Source organism: Zophobas morio, unplaced genomic scaffold, assembly GCF_036711695.1.
Source record: "Zophobas morio isolate AGI-343-1 ecotype UQ-CSIRO unplaced genomic scaffold, CSIRO_AGI_Zmor_V1 ptg000044l, whole genome shotgun sequence".
Taxonomy (NCBI): domain Eukaryota; kingdom Metazoa; phylum Arthropoda; class Insecta; order Coleoptera; family Tenebrionidae; genus Zophobas; species Zophobas morio.
The window spans coordinates 10,180,455-10,200,516 of record NW_026972149.1 but is presented as its reverse complement, the minus strand read 5'-3'; the positions used below and the strand labels follow the sequence as shown (position 1 = coordinate 10,200,516).

Genomic DNA, 20,062 nt, shown 5'->3' with positions numbered 1-20,062 from the left:
AGGCTTTCGTAAATGATTGCTATCAGGAAAAAAGTTTGTTAGTAAAAGACTAAAAAACACTTTTATGAATATTTATTTTCTTATTCTAAATTTATATTAAGTTTTGAGTAAAAACATACATTCTGTTTGTTAAAACCGTTCATCAGAGAGAGCTCAAATATTTTTCTAACCTGCCCAAATGAACCAGTTCCTGTAGGTGTTCTGTTTATTTATTTATAAAACTATTTATATCGGTATAGAGTAGCAAATTTAATGAGCCAAATGTTTTTCTTTAGTATCATTACCACTGTCATTACGCGTTTAAAAATACTCGAACACCACGGTTTTGTCCTATTACAAATCATCATTACTCGGGCTATTTTTTTATCGCTTTCTAACTTTAAAACTATTCGCTTGCCAAAAATCGCTCTTATTTTTAATTTTTTATATCCACTTCGTGCATTCCAACTATTTTCTATTTCCGTCTACCTATAAATGCCTTTTATGTATGTGCCCCCTCGCGTGCATGACGCAGATCGCGCTGCAAAAAATCCACGAATAATAAATGGCGAATTTGCATTGACGTGGACGTGGGTGACGAGATGCAGTGCCTTGCGCAGCTGACACTGGCACTCATATTTTGGTAGAAACTTTTAAACCGAGCCGACGAGAAATGTTGGTATCCTCGATTTGAGGAGGAGAGCGTCGGTTTAAGAGGGCGTGTGTTAGATATTTCAGTAGGACGATGTGTTCCTCAAATTAGCACACGGGCTATATTTAACCTGGCCACTATGTTAGCAGTTTGCAAAAGACTTTGGCAACATTGCTTTCGTAAATAATATTTTTCCGACTTAATCATATCGAATTTTTTTCGACGCTTCCATTAAGATTAAAATAGTACTTTATTAAATATTTTATTATCTTTCGATGCCATAATCGACGCCGTAAGACGCCCTCGCGCTTAAAAAACGCTTCCCGGCAACATTTTTCATTCCGGACGCCAAACTACCAAAGTAGAGCGGCATGCCATCACTGCAGATTTCGAACGATAAATCTGAAGCGGACATAACCTCGGCAAAACAGACGCAACACTTATTTAAAGCCGAATATACGGGGGAGGACAAAAAAATCATTATCTATTATAGATATACCTCAACACTATTTTCCCTTCAACAAATCTGTATACAGGCTGTTTCATTATTTTTTGTTCATATGAAGAAATTCACCCCCAAATTTGTTTTTAACACACACCAATTGAGTGTGTAAACAGACTTGTATATGTCATCAATTCCCCACAAATGTGTCACTCTATTTAACCACATACGAGTATGTTGAAACATACAAAGTATAAGTCTAAATTTATATATTGGCACTTATATGTATATATACGTACAACGCAGGGATATTAAATTACATACATAATTTCCACAACACTAGCGACTGCGGCGTCAATGTGGATGACGATAACGTTTCGTGGTTGGGTAAATAATATCACTGCAAAATTGATACTAAAACCAGGGGAAAACTAGATTCTACTTTTATAAAACGTTTAAGTTTGACGTAAAAAAAGCAATTTCAATGATTTGGAGCAGCTGTTGATCGTTAACTCATGGTTTTTACTGGGGCTAGCTATCTAGAAGGAACTTTCCTCCTCCTTGAAGCACAATCAAGCAATTTTGGTTCAAAAACGGTTATTTTCCCGTTGGAGGTGGTAGATTTGTTTGTGTTGTGGATAGCAAAGGTCCGAGGTGAGAGGTTTGTGTAAAATCGTGCGAGGGGCGCCGCGACATCTGGCCGCCCCCTCAGAGATCGTCCGTGGGTTGCAACACAGGCTTCAGTGACCAATTTGTTTTCTCAAAATAAATATAGGTCACAAGTGCAGGAGTAATTATAGCCGGTTTTCCAGTTCAATTGTTGGTAACAAAATCCGCGATTTCACATTAGCCGAAAGTAGATCAGATGTTTGTTATTTTTATTTGGCGGGTTATTAATAAAACGTGTTGAAATGAAAACGGTGACCAGTTTAAAGCATCGCTCGATTTCTTCGTTGTTTTGCAATATTTCAGCAACACTCACTTGAAGGAAATTTATTTTTCGCAGTGTTTTTCACATTCCATATTCCTTTCAAGCGCAGCGGGATATTTTCGCGCGGTTTTGTATAAACACGGCTATAGCAAATGGGTGTGTATTAATCTTAAACAATCACGGAAAATACTTTAAGCTGTTTTGCTTTCGTGTGTCGCGGAGATATATTGGAACATCGACAGCACCTGTCGGGTATGACGAAATTACTTTCCTTGCAACCCTAATGAAAATATGTTGGACATATTCCCGGGAAATTTTTTGATTCGTTCTAGGAAATGTGCACGTCAAAACCTACATTTATTCTTATCAAGAGTATCATTTCTCAGTGTTTCGTAACGTCCTGAACTGTTATTGTTATTAGTTAGCGCACTCACTCTACCATTTCACATGTTGGCAAGCATTTAGCTGACCTGACTGAGATTTTATAAATGAAAATCCTGAATTAAATAGTCTAATAAAACAAGAGAAAATGTTGGAAGCTGCTTGTGATTATTTTAAAAATCTACTTTTTTGCGATTTTACTACCCGCACTTATTTTTTGAAACGACGATGCAAGCTTTACTTCTGTAAAAATGAAACGCAGGCTTGTATATCTAGTGGAATTGGGAGCGTGTTTTAATAAAATTGCTTCAGTATGTAATTTCCGGTCTTCACATAACACCAGAACATTAAAAAAATTTATTTACATTAAACGAACGCCAAACGGTTCAGATTTTACATGAAACGCCGTGTTTACAAAAGAATTAGCGATGACTGGATGTCACAAACAGTGTCATGAATATAATATTTTATAAATACATTTCTACTGACTTTTGATATAAACAATATAAAAAGTACTGAGTAAACCAGGCAGTAGTTTTGTTGTCCGTTATGTGCGACTTCATTAATTCAGTATCTTAAACCGTAAGCACGATACGTACAATTATTTGTTATATACACCAATTGCGGATATTTTTTGTAACGATATATATTATTTGTATAACCTTTTTTGTTAATTAATGTCAGTTTTTCTTAACTCAGGATATTTACCCCCATTCTGGTGGAGGCGCCGGGTGATAAGAAAAATCTTTAGTGCAAGAAATCGACTCTTTGGGGTGAAGCTGTACAAGATCTACAAGTATAGCCAAGTAAATATCACATTTTAATCGTTTATTAATAGTTACTTAGCAAAATTTTGAGGTGACATCACCAAACTTTTGGTGGGGATTATCAAATTAATATTAACCCTCGGATGCCCAAGCTATTTTTTTTTACATAGACACCCAAGCTGGGTCAAATTTGACCCAGCCTAACTTTGCTTTAGGTTTTATTATTTCAAGTTCCAATTGCCTATTTATTATGTATTAATGAAAAAAAGGCCACAAACAAAAATGTTTTTCATTAACATCAGTAAAAAAAATATGTGTTTATAAAAAACAACAGTTAAGCTTTAAGACAACGTACCAATAAAATACTTAAAATTCGATAGTTTTATTGTGTACAGTTTTGGTAGATTTTTAACACATCTATTGTTACTTGTGCCTTGCAACAAAAAATGCCGCATTGTCCGCATTTGTCAGAATATTTTTTAGCATCACTGACAGAAAACACACATTTTTCTCTTTTTTCGTTTCTGGATTCCCTTTCCTTGTAACTATTTTTGTATCAACTACAGTACCAATTACCATTTATACACATCGAGGAACACAATTAAATCCATTATCCACCCGTCTTTGAATGGGAGGCTTCAATAGCTGAAGACCGAGCTCTTTGAGAAATAATCGTCTTCTTCAAGAAACACTTGGTATTTAAAGTGGGTTTTACATTTTATATATATATAATGTATGCATTTATGGCCGCAAGGTTTAGGCAATTCATAAACTGAACAAAAGGCCATCTTTTTGTTTATCTATTACATGCCTACTCATTTAACATCTTGTTAAAACATTTATAAGTTGAAGACCAAAAGTCGGTCAAAATTGACCCACTGCTATAAATATGTGATAACAACCATGTAACTAAAATCAAGTGGCGGCAAGTATTCACATATTGTTGAACACGCCAAAACAGGCAAAAAATAAAATACAGGAGAAAAAATTTAAGAGATTGAAGAAAAGAATCACAAAAAAGTGGTTCGTGGGTCAAATTTGACCCAGGCTTGGGCATCCGAGGGTTAAGCAGGTTCGAAAGTTTTCTATCTAATAAAATCGCCAATAGACAACAAACGACAATCAGACGGAAACGGAAGACCTACTTTTTTATACTCTACAAGCTATGAAATGTCGACGAAACATGGAATTACTCATTCGGTAAATAGATCAAATTACAATACTTAAAAAAGGATGTCAGTGAGAATTTTCCTCATTTAGTGTGTCGCGTGGAGGTAATTGTATATCAAGGCCATCAACTGCGTGATATTTACAAAATAAATCATCACGTTTGTTTGAAATTTGCGAAAATAGAAATATAAGAAGAGCGAAGTTGGCTGCATTTTAGATTTTGATTACAATTAGCTTTTGTATGTGATTCTGGCAAACTGTCCAAGCCACCTACTCATAACCATACGAGAAACAAAGGTTATTTTGAAAATTGAGTCAATTTTAGCGTTATTATTTATGATCACTACTTAGTGGGGTTAAAAGTACAAAGTATCAGACGAAAAAATGTTCAGTCAGAATTGAAACGTGTGAACAAAACGTAATATACTTTCCTAAAAAATATACGTATGTTAGAATTATTTATCTTATCGCTGTTGACACTTACATCAATATCTGTGTGTACAGTTATAGAGGAATTGGAGAGTATTTACTTTACATTTTTTATTTAGAGAGAAATGACTTGGAAAATAATTTTATTTTAACGATATATGCAATTTAATTTTTATGTCGGACGCCTAAACAACATTTCATGGCTTCTAGAAAATGAAAAGGTAGGTCCTTTTCATTGGCGATTTACTAATAATAAATAATTACTGGATAAACTGTTGAGAAACTTTAGTCGTATTTTATGAATATCATGAATATGTAAATGCTTACCAAAATCTGTTCATTCATCTCCACCAAAAAGTGATGACGTCATCTCAGGATTTTGTTGAATCAATGCTATCTAAATTATGGAAAAAAATCAAAATGGTACTACAAAATTCTAGAAGTTGTAAACGTGGTAAATCGCAAATCAGAAGTTATTTCTTTGTGCTTACCAAAGAGTTGAGACGTGTTTTAATTTTCCTTGGCTAAAAACGGTCTACTTTAAAATAATTGGGTATTGGTTATGATTCAAAGGAGAATGTTTTAAAAAGAATGTAAGGAATGGAAAAATCAATGAAGGTAAAATAAAACCAGCAAGTTCTTGATTAAAATCACTTATTGAATAATAGAACAGACTCCAACATTTTACCGAAAATATATAATATATTTTAAAAAGACAATAATAAATAAAATGCGAGAACAAAATATCAACCACAATAAGACTAACAAAAAGTGCTATCCCCCAGAAAAGATTGGAAAAAAATTAAAATAAAAATAAAAAGAACAAAACTCGAAATCAATCTAGTGAAGTAAAAAGAAAAATACCCCAGAAAACAAAGAAGACAGTCTTCGTTTTAGCCAACAATTACCTACAAGCTTAACATTTTATTATTAAATTCTTTCAAGACACTAGTAACAATGTGAAAATATAATTTTCTGTTTACTGGCTTGTTTTTCGTAGAGTGATCCGTTGCACGACCGGCATCCAGTACACAGAAACATTTGCTACTTTATTGTTCACTTCATACCACTCAACAAACATATAGCTAAAATTAATAACAAGAAAATAGTGTTTTTGTATTTATTAGCCAAAAAGTTGATAAATTTAGAAAAAGTAGCCGAAAAATAATTTAAATTTGACAAGTCACTGAAATTTAGACACTTCGTCTATGACGGAGGAAGTTAATAAAATCATTACAAATTTTGATAAAAAAAAAACGGTAAAAACAAGCAAAAGGAAACTCTACTTAGGAGTCACTGCATGAACCATCATCACGCCGGGGACTCGGGTTGTTCGGGTTCTGAGGATCAAATTGTCTTCGTAAGTTTTCCACAAACCTCGGGTCCTGGTTTTGCATCTGGGTGGCTAGATTTTGGCCCCTAGACGAGAAAAAAAAATCAGTGGAACGATCATACAATTTGTGAGGGTCTAGGAGCTCGGGAACTGGAAGGATGCACAGGAACCACCTATTTATATAAAAACTTACGCTTGGAAAAGGGCCTCGAAATTTGTGTCCCCTGACTGACTCATTGCCATAATGCCCGACATTCTATAAATTCGTTTAAAAAAATAAGACACAGCACAGGTAACTTTATTGCAAATATAGAGCTTTTTATACCGAAATACTTACATATTTTGGAAGTCCGGATTCGCCATCATTTCTCGAGCCATGTGTAGAAATGACTCGTTATTGATGAACTGGGTGATATCTATGGGGCGATGCTGGGGCGGCGCTGCACTCTCTGCAAAAAAATGGTCACTTTGGGGCCTCACAAGTCACCAACTTACCCATGGAATCGATGAGTTTCTCGCGGGCCAGCCGCAGGTTCGCTTGATATCCGGAATTCTGTGGATCGTACTTGAGTGACTTCTCGTACGCCTTCACAGCCTCCGCCCAGTTATTCAGGTTGGAATACGCGATCCCCAGTCTCCCGTAGGCCTTCCCGTACGTGGGGTCCAACACTATCGCCTGTTTGCAGTCTTTGATGGCCTCCTCGTTGTTGTCTAAGCGGCTGTACGCAGCAGCTCGATTGCAAAAATACACAGCGTTTTTTGGATTGGACTCTATTGCTCTGAAAGCGCTCTCTATCACCCCTGCACTGCTCAAACCGCCTACTTACTTTGTGTACTCTCTCACAGCCTCTTCGTACTCGCCATTTTTCATAGCGTTATTCCCCAGGTTTTTATGGTGTTCGGCAGCCGTCTGCTGCTCTTCAGTGATGCCCTGTGACCACAAATCGCCTCAGAAACCGACCAAAACCCCCTAGACGCCTCTTACCTGAGCCAGAACCCGGATTTGGTTCAATAAATCCACTTTGTGCAAATTTTGACGATCCTCAGAGGTTATCTCATATGCAGTTTCCAGGCATTGAATAGCTACCTCTATGGACTCCTTTTTCTCCTCAGTGAGGTCAGAAGCCCCGATTTCATGACCTAAGAAGTGGAGAACGTTGAAAATAAGAGTTTTCTTCTGCATGTTGATCTTTTCCATTTCGGGATAGATTTTGAACAAAAAAATCTCGGGAAAATTGAATCAAATTATCTGAAAGGGTAAAATAAGGCCTGGAAAACGTTTTTTAATAGGTTTCATGGGGGTTTGGCATGATTTACTTACAAAAAAAGCCGTGAAAAGGTAAAAGTAAAGCACTTTGTAAAATTGACTTGTCAACTAAACAAACCCTTGGCAACCGATGTTCATTTGCTTTTTCCTGGCAACTATGTTTAACAACGGCATAAATGATGTAAAATGAATTTAATTTTTTTTTAATTAATTAAATACGGGAAAATTCTTCTTAATAATAATGTTTGAGGTTAAAAACCTCTTCGTCTTTGAAAGTTGGTTGTTTTGGGTGCTACTTTATCGATGAAAGCACGCAAAAGCCCCATAAACATTCGAAAATGGGCGCGACTGGGTCATTTATTTCCTACTCTTCCAGTGGGTAATTTTATATACAGGGTAGCTCCAACCCCTAAAGTCCACGTCACCTATTTATCGGTTCAAAATGCAGGTAAATGTACATTACATCTCATTGTATTAACAGAAATGTCTTGAAGATAAGGGTTTTCGGGCAAAAAAATAATCCTTTAAGGCGTCAGTATTAGTCAATCAAACGTCTCTTTGGTGTTAGGTCTCCTTAAACCTTTCAGATTCGGAAAAAAAGTAAAGTATGTGGCTCTCAGTGAGATAAATGAATATCAACACGCCATAAAAACCCATAAATCCATATCTAGAATCATTGATTAGCTAGGCAACCAACAATACACCATATCTTTTTAGCCATTACAATGGTGCTAATTTTGTTTTAATTTCTGCCTCTGGTTTTTGAAAATCTTTTTTAAATGTAGTTTTATTCATCATAAAGTAGAGTAAATTGCATGCAGTAGAAACCATTTGTCGTTATTTAGCTTCCTTTTGTATGTTCTAGTTCCAGTACTTCTTACAGGTCTTTTTATTAGCACTACTGTTCTGCCATGACCTCATTTTCTCTAAACATGATCTTGAGTTTAAAGTACTCATAACTTTGTACAAGTATGTGTTCCGGTAGAAGTCTATACTTTATTATAGTGAATATAAAACTAGGTCTAGTTTCTTTTACACAGCCTTGTTTTTCAAGCTGCTGAGTGACCATTCTACTACACTTTTGTTATTTTTTAGGTTTTCAGCAACTACATAGCTCTATTTTACTTTTTGTTGGAGGTTTCTTCAAAGTATTACACATATTTTCTTTTTTAAACGATTTTCTCATTTGAACTTGTTTTTTTTATCGTTTTATCTTTGTATTCTGGATTTGTTTTCTTCGTTGTTCAACTCTGTTGGTGTTGATACAGACCTGTAAATATTTGACTCCATTTCTTTCTGTCGCCCTTTGTCCTGATTTAAACTTGTTGTCCAATTATAGTACTCAAAAAAGCTGACACTGGGACTGAAATAGTGTGGTATTGGAGAATAGGAGAAAATCCATCAACTGTTTAGCTCAAAACAGACATTCCGGATTTCAAGTGTCCTTTTTCCATTATTCAGTGTCTCAGAGATTGTTAATAGCTCTTAGTCGCAAACCATCATCTGCACTTATGGTTGAATCAGCTGAGTTAGATGTAATAAAAGTGGAAAATGTGAAGGTGAAATTAAGAACGCGTCGTTATTAAAAATTCTTTTATTTAACACAAATATAATGCAACATACACAAGGTGATGAAAAACTTTTAAAGAGTACTACACTTTGATCATTAGGACTATACAGACTTACACAGTTAAAAATAAAATTTATGTTTGTTTAAAAATGATGTAAACACTGACACTCCGTTTTGATAGTTAAGAGTAGAATTGAACATCAACTTGTGCTACGACGACGAACAATCAAAAATAGAAGTGGAGATATTTAACAAGTTGATGTTTAATCAACGACATTCAGTAAAATCACAAATGAAAGAGCTCATCAGCCATCCAGTATATGCTTTGGACATGATATATTGTCTTGAAAGGTGTCTATTGATTTGGGTTGAGTGTTAAGATCGCCTGGTGGACGGATACTATTCTATTTGATAAGCTGATTGGCTACAGTATAAAACGAGAAGTGCCATGCCAAGGTCAGTAGACACCCTGCAGGACCTTGTGAGCAGTCATGTCTTGAAGGACCAGAAGTTTATATTTATCCACTAAATTGGTCCAGAACAAGTCAAAATGTTTATGATCGATGTACTCTTGTTATAAATCAATATCATACAAAAACTAAGTCTATACACTTACATAAATACTGAATTATTCTACACTGCACATATTATATAAATATCTGATTCATATTCACGCAGATCTTTTTTACACATAACTACATTTTTATACATCTTGAGTCTATGGGAGGAGACAAATTATTGTAACAAACGAAATTCTGTATAGTGCATCACATTTCACTTGGCCTCTATCAACATCAATTAGTACCTTTTCCATTTGAAGCACTATTGTCCACTTAATAATGAAATATGCAACAATGTAACTCAAATGAAATCATTTACACTTCGTAACATCCTGGGATATTAAAGGGGCTTCTGTAAGTAAACAAAGATTCATGTAAATGTTAAAAAAAAAAAGACAAAGAAACTGCACAGTGAGACAATAGCAAGCTAAGCGTGGCACTACAGATTGATAAGACTACCTATGATGTCCAAACATGAATTAGAGTTGATCTTAACGGCATAATACACTCTATACCTACATTGATCAGTCTAACAACATAACTATGTGATGCTATTGACTTACACTGAGGATGATAGGTGAATGACAGTGAGTCAGCAGTAACATTTCGATCACCCATACTTCTCTCTGATACTTGAAACCTATCTTAATATAAAAAAATGATTGAGCTAGAGAAGAGAAGTACGTTTTAATCATGAGTTTCAGTTACACCTGCCACCAGTGGCACAAATATGGACATTATAACAATTACGATAATCACATATATTTACACTATAACTGCAACTTAAGCAACGGTGAGCCGCGGCCCCACTGCTTCCATACCTTCAGGAGGTACTCGAACACAGTCATTCGACAACGATCCATTCACCGCCCCGTTTGTCATTGCATACAGGTCGGGAGTGCCCTCTGGCGGACTGCAAAGCGTCTGAACGGCCAAATGCAACCTCAGGTAGTCATCGCAGGAACTCCAAATTCCCGGTCTTTTGTTATGGTAGAGTTTTGCGTACATGTACACATCCACGTGGTTGTCGTACATCAGATGCTTCTTCAATGTCGTCAACACACAGAAGGAAGCGGCCTCTGTGCCTCCGAATCTGAAACAAAAACAACCACCTCACACGCCACCCTCAATTCCACTCAGCTGCGCCATTTATACATGCGTCACTAAAAAAAACAAAAATCCACACCGCCTAAAAACGAAAACTTACTTGTCGACGACAACGATAGGTCCATTTTGGATGCCCATATCCAGAACGGTGTTTGGTAGATGGTAGATTTCGGCAATACTGCAACAATGCTGCGGCCAGTTGGTGCAATGGATCATCTTGACTGGAATTTCGTAGTCGTCTTGGAGTGACTGCATGGTGAAGTCTCTAGTGACGTAGGTTGACTGAGCTTGTTCGTTAACTAATTTGACTTTGTAAGATTCGGCATCGACAGTTTCTTGATCCATTGGCCAGAAGACCTCAAATTCTTGATTATCGATAATGCTAAGCATCACAATGGTTTGTGCGTTATGGTCCCAGACCATCTGCCAGAAGTCTTTAATGGTAGTTTTCAGAGGGTGTTGTGTGATGATGTACTCGCGTAAGCTGTGGAAACCTTGTATCCAGGTGGCGTTGATATAATCGGATCCATCCTCTCCCGGCTTGGGAGTTAAATGTACACGGGAACTTTCCACCGGCAATATATTAGCTGTTCTATTCTTTGGCTGATTTATCACTTTATTTGCCGAAACGAGATTGAAGTCTTTACATTGGAAACTCGTGACCAGCTGTGCAACAAAAGAGTTAGTGATCATATTGGGATTACGACGGTACTTACTTTGAATTGAATTTCAACAGACTTCCAAAGCTCGCTCTTTTCTTCGGTGTCTAGGTTCTGCAGCATCTGAACGTAACGAGGGAATTGTTCGCGACTAATGTTAGTTTCTCCTGACTCTATAGCTTCAAGTAATGCATCATGAATGAATATGTATTGTTCTTCAGTCTGTACCAAGAAATTTCTTTGGGAGCGAATGTGACGTAAGAAACCGAAAATATTGACTTCACCACGGCTGCGGATTTGTCTGAGCATAGCATCTAAAACTATGTATGTACCGGTCCTACCGACACCAGCACTGAAACACGAGTTACTTAAGTAGGGTCAATGAACATGCGCAATTTACGCACCTGCAATGAACTATGATTGGTCCTGCATCAGGAGGATTAGCTGCTGCCGACTTTTTGACAAAGTGTAATACTGGGAGTGGATGATCGGGTGTTCCGTGGTCAGGCCAATTAGTATAATGATACTGGTAAACCAATTTTTCCGCCATTGCTGCTTTCTTTTTCTTAATCTACGACGAACGAGCTTAACTGTGTAACTTAAGTAAGAAGTGACCTACCCTAAGATGCCGTATCTGCAAAGTTCTCACTGTGTATGTTGCCATAATGTCTTCTTTGACTAGTTTAACTTGGATAACACCATACGTTTCTGTGCCTTCTTTGGGCCAATACATATCACATTTCCTCTGCAAAGTAATAAACTAATCTAAAGTGATATTAACAATAACGCAAACGGATTTTAGTAAGTGTCCGCAAACAGATTAAAACCAATCTCTAGTCTAGTAAGTAGTGACATTAGTAAACTCAAGGGTCACACAAATACCTCAAACCGGTCTGAACCAAACTTGGCGAATGGATATTTTAGAGAATCCTAGCAAAATAATGAAATATATCACTACCCTACCTAGTCATTAATATGGCAAAATGTATAAAAACGCCACTTACTCTGCCTCGCTCCACTAGATTCGTAATCATGACGATGATATTAACCCTCTGCTCCCACACCATTCTCCAGAAACAATCGAACGTAGACGGAAGAGGGCCCTGAGTGCCAATGTAAGCCTTGGACCATTGAAACCCATCAATATAATTCGCGTTAATATAATCAATATTCTTCTTCTGGCCCGGCATCTGCAGCAACTGCACTCTACTGTGATCATCTACAACCCAGGTGTCAGAATCGGCGCAGTCGGTAGGATTCGTTCCACTTACAAGCAATGATGTTAAGATATCTGTTCTTGACGCGATTATCGGGATGCTGCGAGTGTTCCGAGGTGTGTTCATCTGTGGTGGCCTCCGCCTGTATCGCCTCGTACTCCTTGCTGAACCCGATATCCCCGTCAGCGTGCAGCTCCGCCACATGCTTCGGGAACATGTGCACCAGTATGGCGCCCTTGTGCTCGCTGTTGCCTTCAGGGGGCGCATTCCAGTCCAGCGAAGCCGTCGGTACCGAACACGGCGGGTCGTCTAAGTAATAATACGAGACGCGAAAACATTTTCTGAAACAAAGCACCGCCATTTGTATAAGTAAACAGGATGCCGCATTTATTACAAGGGGGAACTGATTAATTAAGCTATTTATACACACCTCCAGAGAATAAAAGCTGATACCGCCAACAAAAATGCAAAGCTGGCGCAAATGACACCGGCCAACACGCCGGCACTTAGCTCGTGCGTAGTGTGCCGCATGTACTCTTGCATTTTGTCGCAATCTAAGCGCATGAATACTGGTTTCGGTTCGGATAAGGGGCCCTTGATGATTCGCCGGGTCCGGTTACTGCGGCTGGAAGCCTGCACCCGGACCTGGTACTCGATGTTGGTGGTCACGTTTTCGATGGAGTACTGGAAAATAGCGGATATTGCAAGTGGAGGAAGACCACATTGTGCTGATTGTGACAGCTTCTAACTGGTGTAATTTATTCATAACGAAAACCTCCAGGGAAGGTCAAGTTGGATCATTAGATTCCATTAACTTTTATTGGTCGGGTCGTTTGATTTGTTTGTAACACCTGACATTTAAGCGGTTGATCTTCGAGAATGACGCTGTTATATGTAGATGTAGCTGTACAATAAGGAACAACGAATGTTTTCTTTGGAATTGGCTTGAAATCAGTTGGTATCAACAAATACCTCTAGACTCAATACTACTGAATGAAAGATAGCAGTGAAAACAAACAGCGCGGTTTTGTGCTGTCAATAAATAAACGAAGTTTGGAATATGGAACTGCTGATTTACTGATAACAAACAATGGTGTGTAAGGTTTAACGAGATCACATTTCTCACGTAGATAACGGGTTAATATTGAAATTTATATTATTTCAAATGTGTTTTTACACACATCTTTACCGCCGTATCAAATACGCATTTATTATATATTGTAGTCAACGCGGCTGCGAATTTTCCCATGTGTGATTACTGATTAAAATTATCGCAGTTATAGAGGAAAATATTACAAGCCACACAATAATAACGGATGTTCTAAACCTGATTAGCACTGCGTATCAAATCCACACATCCGATGAGCAAAAGTCAGATTATTAATTAAATCAAAGTTGTAAGCCTCAGATTTTATTTATCAGATAGTGTCCCGCTTAATGTTCCAAATATGTAAATGAATATTTAATAACGACATTAACAGAAGTACAAATAGTCAACAATATTACACAAACAAAGTATTTTCCCGGCTGGTAACCGCAGAGATGAGTCAAAATGGGTGAACAATGCGCATTTCTATACCATATTATACATTTTTACATAGTTTCAAACTTGATCTTTATTGCAGATCCTATCGAACTATTATATTTGATCGGAATATGTTTCGCCGTTTCATACTAAAACAGGGCAGTCACACTTATTGCGACTTCAAACTTCAAAGATCACCAAAGGAAGCAGATAGTGATCTTTATGTACATAAATGTCGATTTGTAAGTTAAAAAAATGTAAATGCCTCTAATTTCACTGCTATAGTAGTTCAACGAAAGTTTTTTTTAAATGGCGTCATCATATCAAGGTCACAAAAAATTTAGAAACATCTATCATACTAGCACCTTATATGACTTACAAATTTGTATTTTATAAATATTTATAAGTTTTGTTCTTAACGTTCCTCTTGCAATCTCTCTTTCTCGCTCCGTCTCTGTCTTCGACCTTGATACCCTAGATTTTTCTTAAATTTTCTTGTTCATAAAATGTGGGCATTCAAGCGAAAATCTATAAACTGCGTGAATTTATCTAGGCAGGTGTATTTTCTCCAGGAATTACCACAGCATGAAAAGCGATTATTTTAAATATTCAGATTATAGTTATTACATAAATATTAACTAATTCTGTGTACTAATCACGTTTATTATATGACCTTGACACTGGCGTGAATGCAAGATCAATAAAATATGGTCACTCGTATTTTCACATTTTACGCATTCAATTTTCAGTGACTTGATGAAATATTCAGTTTTTGATGCTTTAGGTGACGTCATTATATTCATGTCATTTACCTTTATTTTGACACGACGTCACTATTACGTCACGTCAAACTGATTTGATGCTTGATAAAAAAAAACCGCATTTGCATTTGACCACTGATACTAATTCCCACAATTCTGTGACAATCGAGTGTGTATAGGTTAGGAAACAAATGACTTACCGAAGTCTCCAAATGGTCCTTTGACGCTTCTAACGTGATATTTTTCCAAAGGCGGTTATTTAAGCTGATGTAAATATAATAAAAATCAATTGAATAATAAAAGCGTTGTGGTCTAGCCCACTGGAAAAATATCGTGTCTTGGGTTTGGCATGTCAAATTCAATATTCTTGGAGGACTTGGGCCGCTGATGTCTGTCGTGTTAAAAATGGGATCTGACGGTTCACCCTCGTGATTTCTTGTGAAAGCCTTTACCCAGATTTTGTAGTCGGTAAAGGGTGCTGGAAGCGAATGTGAGATCAAGTAGGCTGTGGCAATAATTTAACTTACTTAAGTTGGTTAAATTGTACGAGATGTGTGGCGAACTGGGTTTGATCTTGTCGCGGTTCATGTCAGTGAGGTTGTTGTACAGGTAGTAGACCCGATAGCCCTCGATGGCCCCATTGAGTTTTTCAGGTTGGGTCCATTTGAGCGTGATGGTGTCAGACGTGATGTCCAAGACCGTGAGGTCTTGAGGCTTACTGGGCACTAGAAGAAACAGTAGGTGTGTCAAGACTGGTTCAGGTTAGGCTTGTCAGAGTTGGACAGGTTAGATGGGGTACATAAACATGAAGATCAGTACCTCTATTGTCTAACGTGGTGTCATATTCTGTCGTAGTGGGTTCTGCGGCGACGATTCCGGAAATCGCGACCAGTAAATAAACAACATGACCCATCCTAACACAATGAATCCTTCACTCAGAAGTACTAATTGGTTGTTGTGAGAAAGTTTCCATTGTAACACGACATGTTTACGAGACGGACGACGGCGTCATCGAAATCCTCCGGCGAAGATGCATCTCTGGTGTTAACAGCCGAAAATCGCGAAGAACCGACCAGCACCACCCAGAACTGTGACAGCACGGCAAACAACAAGCGGGGATGAGAGGAGCTAAGGGCGAGAGACCGACATGACCGGGAGACCGGAGTGTTAAGCGACAGTCGCAGAGTGCGAGGCGCAGGTCCGAGCGGGAGAGGGAAATTCACGTTCTGCGCGACCGAGATCCTGCGGCGGCAAACGCACTCCTGCTCCGTCTTCAGCTCTTCGCACGCCGCTTCGCTGCAGCATCTCGCAGTCGCATGCTTTGCAGGTTGCATCTGCTGTCATTACCCGCTACTTTGTTCCGCTCGCTGCCCCGTTCCACCTGCTCCGCGAAGCCTTTGTTCTCGAAACAAAAGCCACGGACGCGGCTCGCCTCGTTTTGCTACTGCCGCTGTTATTTTAATTGCTTCCGAGGCGTGAGCCGAGGCGGACCTGCTCGGCCGAGGCGCATGGTTCGAATTCCGACGCGGGAAACGGCGATAATGAAAGTATCATGTGGGGAATAATGAGTGCTGAGGGCTCGTAGTGCAATGATAGGGAGCGCAAGCGCTTCTAGCTTTGTCCCGAAAGCATACTTAGGGACTAGGGTATTGATTCATTCGGGAGCGGATTGAGCACATGGTGCAAAAGTTTAAGAGTTGAGTTAGTAGACTGCTGTCTCTTAAGTCATCTTGATTGTGGGAATTTATTATGGCTTCGGCATTTACGGAAAAATGAGCTTTTTATGTGGCGACTCTAATTTCGAAGATGGAATAGCGTGAGTAACGCACGTCTACCGGCGACGGCAAATTAAGGATTTTCTCGCGTGTTTACCCTGAGGCCGACGCTCATTGATATATATAAATTCGGGGTTAAAAGTACCAACAGACGCGAACTCCGTATAAATAATGGACGTGTTAGACCGTCCGAGTATCCTTCCCTAATCAATCGCCCCGATCGAATGATAGTCTCAGACCCGGGGCCAAACAAGATGAGACGTCCGAGCCAGGTCTCCATATGAGCCTGGCAATTCTGCAAATGATATCCTGAAAGCTTAGTTTTACTCAACCGACCGGGGATTACGCTGCTCCAGCTGAATAAGCGCATCCGAATGATACCTAAAAGTATCAGATGAAGTATTTCAACCACTTCTCCCTCAAGAAGATCTCATTAATAGCTTAGAAGACGTGGCGCCCGATTAATTTCCAAGATAATCGCATTTAACACCAACTCCACTCTATCAGCCCCTAAAACATACGGAAAAATTTTGCTTACGAAGCCCATCGCTAAGAAAAAACACTTATTATCCCCAACAGCTACGCTGTCACCTAAACTCGTTCTGGAGATTGTCGAAAGCGTAAGGGACCCGAGTGACTGTCGCCGGTTTATGAAATGTGGCGACCGAGATACTCGGGCACAGTTTTAATACGAAGCGCACTATAAATAATATCGTAAGTTACTGCAAACTAGCAAACGGATTGCCGTTGAATCAACGATCGTGTGCCATTAAATTTGACGTCACGGCTGGGCGACGTAAGGATTCGCGGTGGCACAGTCGAAGCGTCGCTAATTTCCTGACTCGTGGTACCCGTACTCACCTCCCTCGTCCGTCATGACCAGGACCGTGGTGTTCGGCCCGGGGCCTTCCGGGTTGAACACCTGCAGCGAAACCAAGTACTGGGTGTAGGTCTCCAAATTCTGTATGGTGTGGCTCTAGAACAATAAGAGATAATGTAGAGGAATGAGTCCCAAGTTGGCGACCCGACCCAAATAAACACGTGTGCGATTACGGCGTGCTTAAGCGGTCCACAAGGAACTGTCGGTATCGGCAGAATCGGCGAAGCGTCGAAGGAGTGCTGCACACCCGCCGCTAATTCATGTTAGGAAATCGTAATGAATGTGACCGTCTTTATTGCTACTTTACGGCTCTCTGCCCGAACTCTCCACTACTCCATTAAGTTCGTTAAAGCCGCGTGCCGCAACCCTATGGCCGCACATTAAATCAGCACGTCGCGTTGCCGTGTCACCGCTACAATTGCGATATCACAGATCTAGCATGTGTGACGTCTATGGTTTTCGTGTAGGCTGACTCCAGAAATTTACGCCGGGTAGATCCCGCATCACCCACCCCTACTCGCTTGCGAGAACAGATACATCCAGTTAAATAATTAGCTCTGGTTACAGGCGGCGTTTCATTGTCGCGAGCTTTGCTCGCTCCGTCTAGTCCGTTATTACTTATTTTTAATTTACTTTAATTGCTTAATATAGAGCTTGCTAGGCGGCTTTTCTGCCACCGTTCCAATTGCCTCCTCGCATCTCGCATGTGTGACGTCTATGGTTTTCTCCAGAAATTATTTCGGTTAGGTCTGTTTCTATCTACTCCACCGGCCCCTACTCACTTGTCACTTGGAAGAACGTTCCATTTAATATATAACAAATAGACCCAGTCAATAACACACCACCGCAGAAACTAATAATTCCCCCACTATACAACTTGACGCTTTCTTTTCCTAATATATAAAGTTCGTAAAAAAAAACAAAAACGTAAAAATGTCACGTTCTCAGCTACTGTTCCACAAATGGAAACTTCACCGACACGACGAATCAATATAGGCAATAATAAACAAGAATTAAATCATCGTTTCTTTTATTCTCTTCTGTAACAGGCGAGGTAGTCGCTTCTGACACATTTGTTCTTGAAACATCTTCAACATATACTTGGCTCTGTACTAGCACTTGTTGATGGTCGCAGAAAATTTTTACGAGTATGTCTCCGAATTGCGTTATTATTAAGTGGGGGAACAATAGAGATTGCCACAAGGAACGTAAGTCTTTTTTATGCGTCAGAGGCATTAACTGAAGGGAAAACCTTTTTCGTATGCTACGGGTCACTTGGTGATGAAGTAGTGTTTGTATTTACTTTTATTGCAGTTTTACTCCTATGTTGGTAAATTTATATGTTAAGCTCTCCAGCCCAAACAAATTGTATGCTAAAATAAGCTTGATGGAATTTATAAGCCATATAAAAGATATGTAAAAGAGTAACTTTTGCGTCGCAACGAAAATGAGTAACACGTTATGATTGCCTGGCAAAAGACGGTTTTATGACCACCACAAACTTTTCTGTCATAACTTTTATTTTATTATCATGGTGTGTATCCAATTATTATATGTCATTATGTTTTGCTGGAAAATACATTATTCCCGATTAATCTTTATATTCATGTTTTACATTATCCGGCAAATATAAATGATATATTGCTATATTTATCTTGTCAATTCAGCCTCTTTTTGACATAAAATAATACTAAAGTGACATTTTATTTAACGGAAGTGTATATATATATAGATTCCAGAAATCGAAAATGTCTGGACTTAGACATGTTCCATACATTTCAAATACCTTTATGAAAGTAAATAAGTGAAATATTTGAAACGTTCGACTTTCATGGATCTGAATGTTTTATGCCAAACCTAAATCGAGAAATTTTGTTTCAGTTTATGAATAATTGATTGTGACCATGAGAATCCAATGTGAGTTAGGCTTATTATGTCATTTTTGACAAGCGAAGTGAACACCTGAAGTAAGAACACGACAAACGCTTCTGGTTCAACGGTTACTTAGATTACATTTCTTAATCCGTTTTACAAATAAACTGAAACTATATAAAAATTCCAATTTATGTGTCAATGCGTAGGTTTTAAACTCTACTAAATTCATTAATTTTAATGAGGCTGTATAATAATTATTAAAATCAAATGTTTCTGTAAATTTTAATACATAGTTCGGTGACTGAGTTTAAAATGTATTAAAATGCAATAAATTCGATCGAAATTCGTTATTATTGCGGCATTTATTATTGTTAAAGCGTTTGTGAAAAAGTAAACATTTATTTCTGATGGAAGTACTGCCTTGATGAACCTTTATCTTATTATTTTCTAGCTTGATCTGAATTTCTCCCAATTTATTATTACGACGTTGCTATATTAAACTTGTCAGACGGTCATAAATTCCAAAATTATGCAAAGGCGTGATAAAAACGTGTGCTTCTAATTTAAACAACGCCAAGAAATGAGTTTGTTTACATAAATTTCATAATTTTGTATAACGGTGGCGAGTTATGCAACCCAAAATACGCACATTACGCGCCTCATGCTCCCGACAAAGAGCATCGCTATTCGTTCCAGTTCAATCAACTCGCTAAAAAAATTTAAATTATTGTGGTCCACTTGGTTTTATTGGTTGAATCAGAATTAACGCCGGTGTTTTGTTT

General features: G+C 38.3%; 2 protein-coding genes and 1 long non-coding RNA gene across 5 annotated transcripts in view; 1 reads left to right on the top strand and 2 right to left on the bottom strand.

The window, feature by feature from the left end:
• LOC135141184 (uncharacterized) overlaps positions 1–20,062 on the top strand; it is a 69,922-nt gene that overhangs the window by 46,227 nt on the left and 3,633 nt on the right. Inside the window, exon 2 of the long non-coding RNA XR_010282358.1 lies at positions 3,085–3,191. This is a non-coding gene — a long non-coding RNA (uncharacterized LOC135141184). The remainder of the gene's footprint in view (positions 1–3,084; positions 3,192–20,062) is intronic.
• LOC135141558 (small glutamine-rich tetratricopeptide repeat-containing protein beta-like) lies at positions 5,389–7,637 on the bottom strand. The gene is made up of 7 exons (XM_064072768.1): positions 7,406–7,637; positions 7,070–7,353; positions 6,912–7,015; positions 6,580–6,863; positions 6,422–6,533; positions 6,278–6,340; positions 5,389–6,170 (listed from the first exon to the last, which is right to left on the bottom strand). The coding sequence occupies exons 2-7, from the start codon at positions 7,280–7,282 to the stop codon at positions 6,038–6,040; spliced, it is 909 nt and encodes a 302-aa protein (XP_063928838.1). The 5' UTR covers positions 7,283–7,353; positions 7,406–7,637; the 3' UTR covers positions 5,389–6,037.
• LOC135141183 (Protein tyrosine phosphatase 99A) overlaps positions 8,931–20,062 on the bottom strand; it is a 156,213-nt gene continuing 145,081 nt past the window's right edge. The window contains exons 6-17 of one of the 3 annotated variants that reach the window (XM_064072026.1): positions 17,387–17,501; positions 15,278–15,475; positions 14,951–15,228; positions 12,895–13,148; positions 12,519–12,805; positions 12,252–12,466; positions 11,867–12,007; positions 11,652–11,818; positions 11,305–11,599; positions 10,689–11,254; positions 10,251–10,574; positions 8,931–9,833 (exon numbers count right to left, since the gene is read on the bottom strand). In XM_064072026.1, coding sequence (XP_063928096.1) covers positions 10,265–10,574; positions 10,689–11,254; positions 11,305–11,599; positions 11,652–11,818; positions 11,867–12,007; positions 12,252–12,466; positions 12,519–12,805; positions 12,895–13,148; positions 14,951–15,228; positions 15,278–15,475; positions 17,387–17,501 — 2,826 coding nt within the window. In that variant the 3' untranslated portion in view covers positions 8,931–9,833; positions 10,251–10,264. The remainder of the gene's footprint in view (positions 9,834–10,250; positions 10,575–10,688; positions 11,255–11,304; positions 11,600–11,651; positions 11,819–11,866; positions 12,008–12,251; positions 12,467–12,518; positions 12,806–12,894; positions 13,149–14,950; positions 15,229–15,277; positions 15,476–17,386; positions 17,502–20,062) is intronic. The other 2 variants (XM_064072025.1, XM_064072027.1) reach the window with 2 other exon arrangements.

Bases quoted from the DNA above. Each gene is read 5' to 3' on its own strand.
- LOC135141558 (XM_064072768.1), bottom strand. From the start codon at position 7,282: ATGGAAAAGATCAACATGCAGAAGAAAACTCTTATTTTCAACGTTCTC. The intron at 7,016-7,069 runs GTAAGAGGCGTC...TTGTGGTCACAG, and splicing joins AAATCCGGGTTCTGGCTCAG to GGCATCACTGAAGAGCAGCA. The intron at 6,864-6,911 runs GTAAGTAGGCGG...GAGCGCTTTCAG, and splicing joins GCTGTGAGAGAGTACACAAA to AGCAATAGAGTCCAATCCAA.